Below are 12,277 nucleotides of genomic sequence, written 5' to 3'. Positions count from 1 at the left end.
TCAGTGCTTCTGCCTATTTTGTCTTTGTCTTGTTATTGCTGACCTTCATACTATATCTATTACAACAGTTATTCAATTTAGTCAGGGAATCCTGCAGACTTGTAGTGGATTTACTTACAACTATAACATCATCTGCATAAAGCAAAGAGCTGAGATTAACATCTGCAATTTTGATATTCAGGTATAATAACACTTTCCTTCATAACGTGATCCATATAGATAATGAATAACAGAGGGGACAATGTACATCCTTGTCTGATACCAGATTTAACATTAAACCATCTTCCTGTACTTCCTTCAATTCTTACTGCTGACTTACAACTCAAATAAAGAATAAGTATTGCCTTGATATAATGCTCCATTGACACCATATAACTGAAACATATTGAATAGCTTCTCTCTTGGCACCTTGTCATATGCCTTTTCCAAATCGACAAAACTTAAATACAGATCTTTGTTATATTCCCATGATTTCTCCACTATTTGTCGTTAAGTGAAGATCTAATCCTGACAGCCTGTATTTGATCTGAATCCAGCTTGTTCTTCACCGAGGTTTTCTTCCACAATTCTTCTCAACCGTTTCTCAAGTATACTTGCATAAATCTTACCAGGAACACTCAGTAGAGAAATACCTCTGTAATTCTCACATTCAGTTTTATTTTCCTTTTTATATATGGGTGCTATGAGATCTCTACTCCAATCATCTGGAATTCGTCCCTCTCTCCAGGCCTTCTGAACTATGCAGTGCAAGCACTGTAAGACTTTTCTACCTCCATACTAAAGCATTTCTGGTCGAGATCATCTACTCCAGCTGCCTTCCCACATTTCAGGCCTTTGACGAATTTTTTCTTTTTAGACATATCCATACTTTTTCAAAGTATGGATATGTATTCCTGACTGTAATGTCTGTTGGGTGTTTTTTTACCACAGTGCTGTCACTGGTTGTTTCATTTAGCAATTTTTCAAAGTATTTACGCCATACTTCAAGGATATCTTTTTCTCCAGTTTTCACGTCATCTTTATCATCTTTAATTCCTTTTACAGTTCCATTTCCATTTTTAATTCCATTACTGAGCTTCTTCAATAACTTCCAGAATATCTTGTCACCTTGTTGATATTTATTTTCTATGTTTTTACCAAAGTCTTCCCATGACTTTTGTTTAGCTAATTTTACAATGTTTAGCTTTCTTACATTTGTCTCTGTATTCTCTAAGAGCACAAGCTGACTTATTTGCCAGGAACTTTTTTTTTTTATATGCTTTCTTCTTTAACTTCCTGTGTCCAACATAGAGTTCTGATTTTTCTATCCTTGCAGACACCTTCACCACATGCCTCTCTTGCTGACACAGTCAGTGTTTTCTTCAGGGCTCGTCATTGAATCTCCACGGTTTGGTTTCTGTACTCACTCTTTCATTTTTTCTTCAATAATCTTTGTGTATTTTAGTCTACAGTTCACATCTGAGAGCTGCTCAACTTTTATTCGCTTTAGAACTTTCAATATGAAATTAAATTTTGATTTTTTAACGATACTTGTGATATAATGATTAGAAATATATACACTTTTGCACAAGAATAATGTTTAATTTGCCAAATATTTTGGTCTGAATATTACAGACCGTCTTCAGTGGCTACATAGGAATAGTTTTAAAAAATAAAGTGGAATACAAACAATTGATTATTCACACGTAGAACGAGCCGCATGATGTCATATCACTAAGTATTAAAAGAGTAATCATTTTTAAAGTCATAATTAAAGATATTAATTCCAAAATTCATATAATAATCTTAAATAACAGACTAATATAGGAAATTTACAAAAAAATAAAATAAAAAAAAATAATAAAATAATAATAAAAAAATAATGTGTTATCCTGATTAAACTTTCCCAAATTTTTGATATAGATATACATTCATTACGATTCAAGTTAGGACGTTGAAGTAAGTCTTCCACACTTTCTTTAAATAAATGTTCAAATTTGTAGCGACATCTCTGTAGGAGGAGTGTCTTGGAACAAAGGATGTTGTGGCTTGTTTCTAATCCATGCTGAGCTAATCCAGATTTCTCAGATTTGTTGTGTTGAATTGATGACTGATGCTCTTGAATTCTTTTTTCTATAGAACATCCAGTTTGTCCAAAGTAGGAAAGATTACAATTACAAGGAACTTGATGCACACTAGGTAGAGACAAGGTTGAGCGTTTATCTTTAGATGAAGGAAAATGGGTGGATAATTTGTTAATAGGTGTATAAGTGGCTGTTAAATCATATTTCTTCAGAATTCTTGAAATTGGTTCTGAAATCCTGGAAATGTAAGGAATTGGAACTCGACATATTGAATTTTTGCTGTTCTGTGTTGGATTGTAAGAATCGAAAAGATGTTGTGTACTCTTTTCGGAGAAGCCATTGAGTTTCATGTGATGTTTGATAGTTGCAAGTTCTTTCTGTAATGACATCTTTGCTGTTTGGCCTCACAACAGAGACTCCTTACCTTCCTTTTTAAGCAGTATCAATTCCTTACATTCTCGTATAAAAGTTTACCATGGAGATTGAAAAAGACAACAAGTTATCTTTTTTAGATGTCCTTCTCATCTGTTCACCTTCTGATATTCTTACAACAACAGTTTACAGAAAACCAACTTTCACAGGTCGTTATATTCTCAAAGAATCTGCTTATCATCCTTGTGAAAGATGTCAAAAAACAGGAATCATAAAATGTTTAATCCAACGAGCCAAAACTAACTTTTCAACTTCTCATTTATTACAGAAAGAACTTCCGACTATCAAACATCACATGAAACTAAATGGCTTCACCGAAAAGAGTACACATCTTTTCGATTCTTACAATCCAACACAGAACAGCAAAAATTCAATATGTCGAGTTCCAATTCCTTACATTTCCAGGATTTCAGAACCAATTTCAAGAATTCTGAAGATATATGATTTAACAGCCACTTATACACCTATTAACAAATTATCCACCCATTTTCCTTCATCTAAAGATAAATGCTCAACCTTGTTTCTATCTGGTGTGTATCAAGTTCTTTGTAATTGTAATATTTCCTACTTTGGACAAACTGGACATTCTATAGAAAAAAGAATTTAAGATCATCAGTCATCAATTCAACACAACAAACCTGAGAAATCTGGATTAGCTCAGCATGGATTAGAAACAAGCCACAACATCCTTTCGTCCAAGACTCTCCTCCTACACAGATGTCGCTACAAATTTGAACGTTTATTTAAAGAAAGTGTGGAGGCCTTACTTCAACATCCTAACTTGAATCATAATAACTGTATATCTATATCAGAAATTTGGGAAAGTTTAATCAGGATAACACATTAATTTTTTTTTTTTTTTGTAAATTTCCTATATTAGTCTAAAGTTATTTAAGATTATTATATTAATTTCTGAATATCTTTAATTATGACTTTATAAATGTTTACTCTTCTAATACTTAGTGATATGACATCATTCGTTCTATGTGTGAATGATCAATTGTTCGTATTCCACTTTGTTTTTTTTTTTTAAATTATTCCTATGTAGTCACTGAAAATGGTCTGTAATATTCAGACCAAAATATTTGTCAAATTAAACATTATTCTTGTGCAAACGTGTATATATTTCTAATATGAAATTAAATTTTATCCTGCTCAAGACTAAATGGTGATCGCTTCCAATTTCAAATTCTCTGTACACTCTGATGTCCTGCACCAGGGAGAAAACATCACTATCAACAATAACATAGTCAATGAGACTTTTCTTATTCCTTGCTTCTTCTCTCCATGTGAATTTGTGCACATTTTTATGTTGGAACATGGTGTTAGTAATAACCAGTCCATGTCCTGAGCAGAAATCCAACAGGTATTTGCCATTATTATTAGCTTTGCTCTTTTCTCCAATTTTCCCAATATATTTTCGTATGTCTGACAATCATTTCCTACTCTGCTATTTAGATCCTCAACAAGGACCAGCTTTTCCTTTTTCATTGTGTCAGATGCTTTCTCTAAATCCTCAAAAAATTCCTCCACTTCTACCTTAGTAGAACCTTTTGTGGGACCATAGGCAGAAATAAGTGTCATTGTCCAGTTCCCCATTCTTATATTTGCCCACATCACTCTACTTGAGACTGCCTGCCATTCAAGGAGATTAGCCTCGTTTTTAGTGTTGAATACTTTGGCTACTCCTTCTTTTCCTTGATTGTCATTGCCTGAATATAACATTTTGTATTTATTGTTCAGAAAGATCTCACCAGTTTTTGTCTTTTTTGCTTCAGTCACCCCTATTAAGTTGATCTGGTACTTATCTAATTCCTCAGCTAGCTCCATTTCTTTGCCATTCAGGTTTTTTATGTTGATGGTACCGATCTTGAACTCTGGTAATGTTGAGGTGGGGTGTGCTTTCAGATTTATTCCAGTAGCTGACTTTTTGCTGTTTGCCCTGGTTGGTTCCCTGGTGAAAGCAACGGGGCCTTGTTTAACCAGGCAATGCCCCAGCCGACATGAAATTCTGTCATGTTGTACCATCATTTCATATTTTGGTTTAAGCCAATAAGAATACAATTTGGTTGGCTAAATCCCAAATTGCCTGCCCATTCTCATTCGTTCAGTATCCAGGTAGATACCTCACAGGGTGCACAATGAGAAGGTTAGGATTGGACATTAGTTCCTTGTTGGTTCTCCGCATTCCTTTAAAGGCTGTGTGGAGGTCTCCTCTCAGTTATACAGCTTGGACCTTTTTGAAATAAGAAAAGTTGTGCATCTGTTAGATGTGAATGGCGGACATTTTTTTTTTTTTTTTTTTTTTTTTTTTTTTGAAGTTAATTGATCCCATAGAAGAAAAACCAAACAAGTGGAAACATCCGAAGAAAACATTGATTGATGTGGAATCTCTGACAAAATTGTCTCCAAAAAAAGATGGGCACAGACTACTAGACAGTAGTCTGTGAAAGAAAAGAAAAATCATATAGAAAGTTCTCAATAGTTAGAGTGCTAGAGAATATGGAACACTGGTGTTCCTCAGAAAGTGAACAAGTGTTCTGTGATGTCAGTGACCAAGCCGTGTATTTTTAAACATGGAAGTATTCATGAATAATCATTAATTTTCACAAATTGAAATCTTTCAATATTTGAGAAAGGGAATACCACTGTTTATGACCGGTAATAAAAATTGCCTGCAAGCCGATTACAACAATGGGCGGTGTATCTTGTGTTCTCAAAACTGAACAAAATAACATCTGTGTTGCAAATGTTAGCAACCAATCAGCAAGGAAGTATAAAGAAAATTTTTCCACTAAAATTGAAGTTCAAGGTAGTTTATATCCAGTTCTCAAATCTTGTAATACTGAATACTTTCTTCGCAAGTTCGTATTGTAGTGTGTAAGTGCTTGTTTCGAAACCGGAGTGCTGTGATTTTTTAAAAGTAATAGGCCTACAGATTTAAATTTTAATATGAAAAAGAGACAAGGGACTTTGTTTAATTTTGGTGTTAAGAAATCTCTTATTGGAGCTGTTTGTGACGCAACAAATAGTGATTCCTCCACCTCCAACCTACAAAGCTATCTCCAGGACGTACAAAAGGAGGGGAAAACTACCAGCACACAGGAAAAAAGTCTGCATTCACTCGTAAGTACTTATAATAATATTATACCTTTTTGGTGATCAGAAGGGGGATATGTGAATGAAAATCAGCATCAAATTAATTTAATGATGTTGGCCTGAGGAAATTACAATATGCTACAAGATTTCATTAGTCCAGTGATTGATAACTGATTTAAATGTAATTTTATATTTGTCAACATGTCACTCCATATACATAAGTGTACTAATACTCTTTATGATTATGCCATAATTGATAATTAATATTATAATATAATCATTAATTAATACATTGCAATATTAATAATTAATTAATTATTTATACATTACAAAATAGCTAAGGTGTTCCGTTAAAATTTCAGGATTTGTGAAGTGTTCCATTGTAGGAAAAATCTGGGAAATGCTGGTCTATACATTGTTATGAACTTGCACGCAAATGTTGTGTGCGCAGCTTATTACCCGGCACATCTCCTCATATCTGAAAGTTCATCTTCAAATCAGCATTGAATTTTGAACTTTAAAAACAGAGGTAGTATGTAAACAGTTTGATGCACTTCAAGTGCTATCACCTTTATGATCACTGATTTCTGTTTCTTCTTTGTACTTTGTTTTGACATGTGATTTATTACAAATTTAATTTGCACCCTTATTAAACATGCCAATAAGGCCATTGAAGGAAACTCAGAACAATGAGGATATGATAGCACATAAAAAGGGGCATGCTGTTATCAATTTGTATACAAAGTTGCAAATCATACAAAAAAACTTAAGCTAGTTTTAAGTTTGTTTATATCACATATGATGTTATTTGCACTTCTTGGCAAAGAAATATTCATATTCAAATGCCTTAAGACTACAGCTCTCACTGTAGCAGAAGGATCATAGAAATATTTTGTTACAATGAGCGATTTGTAATGAATTTTCTTTAGGATAATGCTGTGCGTGTGGGAACTTTAGTTGTTAGTTTTGGATAATTTGTTGTGAGTGAGTTTGTTATAGTGAATTCTGACTCTATGATGGTATAAAAGCTTTACAGTAGTTACATTACATAATTCTAAAGTCTTTGTAACAAGATCAAATCCCAGATGATTTTAGAGGAATTCTCATAATGGTTTATTAACACGTTCGCTGCCACGCTACTTTGGCATGGTCTGTTCCCCTACGCCGAGCAGTTTTCCTTCCTCAAGGTCAGTACGATAATCTCGTTACCGGAGGTAAACGTCCTACGAGTATACTCGTAGTTGGCTTGTACGGAGCATATACGGTCTATCAGAATAGACAGTTTTGATGCTAGCCCAACAAGCCAAGCATTTTGGCTTCTTCAAGGTCACTACAATAATCTCGTTCCCGGCGGTAAGCGTCCTACGAGTATACTCGTAGCTGGCTTGTGAAGCAGGTTCACCTACTACGAGTATACTCGTAGTTGGCAGCAAACGTGTTAAAAGACTAGGATTTTAGAATCAAGTTCATGTTGCTCCTTCTTTTATATTAAAATTTAGTAAGCAAGGCTTATTTTCTCTTGAGCCATCCCAACTCAGTCAACCTTATAAATCTATAAAAAAAAACTAATGAATCAATCAACTATTAAACCTTTGAAAAATTTTGCTCATAAAAATATAAAATTGGTACAAATGAAAAATTTGTTAAGTAAATTCTAACATCATTATGATCAGACATTGTGTTTGATTTCCTCTGTTGTATTTCTTCTTGGTTTTTAGTTTTGGGAAGAGATAGAAGTGAGAGGGAGCTAAATCTGGGGAATAGAGTGGATGTTCCAACAATTCATAGTGCAGATCCCTTAATTTTCCCATTGCCAAAACACCTTTGCAGGCAGGTGCATTGTCTTGATAAAAGATGATTTTTTTGTTCTGCAAACCGGGTCTTTTCTTACGAATTTTTTCATCTAGTCTGGTTAAAAGATTGGAATGATATTCCCCAGTTATTGTTTTACCCTTTTCAAGATAATTAATAAACAAAATGCCTTTAGCATCCCAAAAGACTGATGCCATGACCTTTCCTGCTGATGGAACCAACTTTGTCTTCTTTGGTGATGAACAACCGGCTTCTGTCCATTGTTTTGACTGCTTTTGGATTCTGGTATGTAATGGTGAATCCAAAGTAATAAATTGATGCACAGAATCAGTTTTATTCTTGTTAAAATGCTCCAAGCACTATTCAGAGATTTTCATGTCCGTGCGTTTTTGATCTGCTGTGAGCAAGCGTGGCACCCATCTTGTGCAAAGCCTTTTCATATGCAATTCTTCATGAAAATATATCCTACACGTTCTTTTGAAATGCCTATAGTCTCAGCAATTTCATGCACTTTGACTCACTGGTCATCCAATACGATATTGTGCATATGGTATTGGACAACACCAGAAATCATCGTTGATCGATGATTTCTGGTGGCATTACACTTTTTGGATGTCCTTCATATGGATCATCTTCAAGACTGGTATGGCCACATTTAAACTTGGCAGCCCATTTCTCAATTGTTGAAAACAAAGGAGAAGAGTGCCCATATAAACTTTTATGAACTTCGAATGAATTTCTTTTGGCATTAAAGCTTCTTTTACAAAGAATTTTATAACTGCACAATACTCAATTTTATCCATTTCAAAGGGATACAGTCAACATTTTTGCTTCAGACAGCTGTATAAAACAAGAAACTACTTGATAGAATGACTTGTGATTTCACATGGCTGCTTATGAAGATGTACCAACTTGGAAAAAGAAATCTTGTTGATAGTGTTACCATATATGGTCTAGACTGAGAACTTGTCAGCCACCCTCATAATAGCCTTTATGGTCAGTTGAGTTGGGATAACTGTCATACAATAAGTCTTGCTTACTAAATTTTATTATCAAGAGAGAAATAAAACCAAATGCTAGAGTTATAGAAGCATTTCTTTACCGAGTATTCCAAGAAACTGTTATGCTGAGATAGGGTGCCGATATCAGATTTTTGTCATATGAGAAACTATTAAGAAATCCTGGAAATATAGTTTGGATTTGTAAGCATTAAGCTTTTAAATCCTAATTTAAGCTTTGTTGATCTCAAAAAGTATATGATAAGGAAAACCATGCAAACACTAAATCTGTTTGTTGTATTTGGAAACCCTACACAGGTAATAGTCTTATATTTTGTCTTAACAAAATTAATTAAGTCTTATATATTAGTCTTAAAGAATGTCATATTAAAGGATAGCTTGACATTAATCAAGAGAATTATAATGCTTGTTATAATTTATATGGACCATATTATTAAGGGAATTTATATTTAATCCTACTGTTTGTGTCCAGTTGTTATTTTTTAAGTAGAGGATTAATATCCTCAATCAAAATATGAAGGGTTAAAATTTAGCATAATAGCTAAATTCTTACCCTGTGTTAATGAAGTTATTATTATTACATGGCATCTCCAGGGACTCCCAAGACTCATCGAGGGAGAGCACCTACTCTACAACTCTCCACCACTCACTCCGCTAACTACTACTTTCATCATCTACATCAACGCCATCTACCACTGCCAGTGGTATTTTCACAGACAAGCTAAAACATCCATGCCCACAGCAGGATTCGAACCCACAGCCTTTTGGCTGGAGAGCAGATACACTAACCACTCAGCCAACCAGGCTGGCTCTTCTTGATTTATCTTCTTGAATAAATCTGTTCCTTCTCTTTAAATAACTACTGTCAAATTTGATATGAAAATCAGCAATAAAAAACACCACAACTTCTATAGAGAAAAAAAAAAAGAAAAAGGCAAGTAAACAGAAAACATTAACAGCATTCTTAGTTTGGAAGTTTTCTATTGGACATCCCTTAATTATCTTAAAAAAAGTTCATATATTTAAGCCTCTTTATGTGATTAAAGGATGCCCTTGAAACATGTTCTTCCCAAACGTTTCAAAAGATAATGTTTTTGGATTTTAATATTCTATAATTTGTGTTAGGTAAATTCTATGCTCATCATTATGTTCAAACACAGCATTTGATTTCCTCTTTGTTTCTCCCTTACTTTTTCATAATTCATCATTTCCACTTTTTTAGCAAGGTTAATTCTTCCATTGGAATTAGAAATTCAGATAAATTTTTGAAGTGTTTGCATTTCATGCATTCCTTTCCACTAACAAGGACTGTTTTATTATGACAGTTAGCTTATTATTTTACTTAGATTAATTTCTGCAAATATGAGTTTAAGCATATTCATATGTACTTTATCCCCCTTTCTGTGGTAGTAGTCAAGAGACCAAAATAGCCAATATTCAGAATTAAAAATGTCTTTGTTTTGTATTTTATTTATAGTTTTAATTTTCTTTTTGTCAGTTGCATTAGTATAAAAGTAAATTCTAATTTGGAATAAATTTTCAGCTGGAGCGCTTGCTGAAGGATTTCAGAACCGTTTCTTTGAGTTTCAGGATTTTGAAAGAAAATTTGAAGTAAGTTAAATTTATATAGCATTTGCTATTATTACTATTAAATAGCGACACCATTTGAGAACATTTCAGTTATTTCTCCCAGAGAAAATATAAGGTAAGAAACATAGACATAAATGTTCATTTTTTTTTAAATTTTTAATCCCATATATTGAATTAATTTTATATGGAGAAAAGTAATATTGATGGCATATAGAATGTGCAGTTTATTCAGATATTTAATATTAAGTTTATGTGATCTTCATTCTTGATAAGAGAGGCATGTGCAAGCATATTCATAATGCATTCATATGCTGCACTATAACAAACCACTGACAAGATTTATTATTATTATGGGCAACTCCAAGGAGTCCTTAGACTCATTGAGGGAGGCCCTAAACATAATGTCAAGAACTATCCAACATTTGTGCAGTATCTACCATACTTTGCTTTGAATCCATTCACAGTCATGGCACCCACAACAGACTCTGGCAACATATTCCACTTGTTCACCACTCTCCAAGCAAAAAAACCTAGTTCAAACACACTTGCAAACTACACTCTTACTCAGGTTTCATGGAATGCCCCTAGTTCTCTCACCACCAGGCCTGTTCTGAAAAATTTCCTCTGAATTAATCTTGTAAAAACTGCTTCAGTAATTTGTATGTCATAATAATATCACCCCTTTTCTGCCTTCAACCAGTTTCTATAACCCACAAATCTTCAAGTTGTTCTCATAAGGTTCATTCCATAGACCTGCTTCCATCTTGGTCACTTGCTTCTGGATCCTCTCCACCTCCTCCTCATCACTAAGAAACCCTGGCATCCAGATTTGTGTGCAGTAGTCAAGGTGGGGGGATCTTATCAAGGCTCGATAATGAGGAATAACAATCTGCTTGTCTATGCTCGTCAAAGTATTCTTCAGTAGTCAAGTGATCTGATGAGCAGTTTTAGCCACTTTTACTATGTGCCCCCCCCCCAAACTTTAATTCCCTATCCACTAACACTCCCAAGTCTCTGACTTCATCAATTTCCTGGAGTATACAGTTCCACAAATGTGGTACAGTTGGTAATCTTTTCACCCAAAATGTCACTTTGCCAAATTAAATTGACATTTATTCTCCTTTATCCAGTCTGCCAATCTATCCAAATCATCCTGCAGAATTTTGACATCATCTGTATTAACTATTGCTCTACCCAACTTTGCATCATCGGCAAATAACTAAACAGTTCTTCTCAGATCTTTTCTTATATCGTTAATGAATAGATGAAACAGTAGTAGTCCAAGAACAGAACCCTGCAACATGGCACTAGTCACAAGCCTTCTTTTGGACTCTACTCCTGAATAAATTACTCTCTGATCTCTCTCTATCAACCACCCTCCTATCCACCTCACTAACCCTATATCCATCACCATCTGCTGCAGTTTACTGATTAGAATTCCATATGGTATCTTGTCAAAGAACTTTGCAAAGTACAGCAGTATTATTGTAAATCCATTACCTTTATCCAACTCAGCTGTTACTGTATTATAAAAACGTCAACAACTTACTGAGGCATGACCAATCCTTCACAAAACCATGCTGGCCCCTTTCTCCAATTCTTTGACAACAACTCCTGATATGCTGATCAGTCAGTAATTTGCTACATCAGTCTTGGAGTCCTTTATACAGTGGAATTATTTACCCCTCTTTCCACCCTCTTGGGATTAACCCAGAGCTGAGATTTAGAGTAAACAATATGATCATGAGCACTGAAAATTCCCTTGCCATTTCACGTAAAACTCAAGCTGGTATACTATCCAATCCCACAACTGTATTCACATTAAGATTCTGTAATATGCTATGCACTTTGATTTCATTTACCTCAGTTGCCTTTGGCTCTCTCATTCCTGCAGTTTCACCACCTGGATGATATAATCTTTCAAAGCGTTCACTTAGTAATTCTACTATTTCGACTGATTCAGTTACCTCCCTACCATTGACATTTATTAAAATCATTCTGCTATATATATATATATATATATATATTCTTTTACTTGCAGCATGTCGAAAGACCTGTTTGGGATTCTCTTTAGCCTGCATTGCTAACTTCCTTTCATAACCTGCTTTTGCCTTTCTTATCACTCTAGTTACTCTTCTAGCCTGTGCTTTGTACTGTTCATGTGCTTGCAAGTGACCTTTCTTCTTAAATTTCCTCCACAATTGTTTCTTTTTTTTTTTTTTTTTTTTTTTTTCAGCTCCGCCTTAATGATGATATTCATCC

The 12,277-nt window shown here is 34.3% G+C and overlaps 1 protein-coding gene across 1 annotated transcript in view; it reads left to right on the top strand.

The window, feature by feature from the left end:
- The window catches only part of Marf (Mitochondrial assembly regulatory factor), a 373,692-nt gene that overhangs the window by 206,350 nt on the left and 155,065 nt on the right, over positions 1 to 12,277 (top strand). The window contains exon 9 of the mRNA XM_090399591.1: positions 9,969 to 10,036. Within this exon, the coding sequence (XP_090255717.1) occupies positions 9,969 to 10,036 (68 nt within the window). The remainder of the gene's footprint in view (positions 1 to 9,968; positions 10,037 to 12,277) is intronic.

This window comes from Typopeltis vanoorti, chromosome 10 (genome assembly GCF_054136105.1).
Source record: "Typopeltis vanoorti isolate ZY-2024b chromosome 10, IOZ_Tvanoo_1.0, whole genome shotgun sequence".
In the NCBI taxonomy this organism is placed as follows: domain Eukaryota; kingdom Metazoa; phylum Arthropoda; class Arachnida; order Uropygi; family Thelyphonidae; genus Typopeltis; species Typopeltis vanoorti.
The sequence above is the reverse complement of the archived record's forward strand: the minus strand, read 5'-3'. Positions and strand labels throughout refer to the sequence as shown.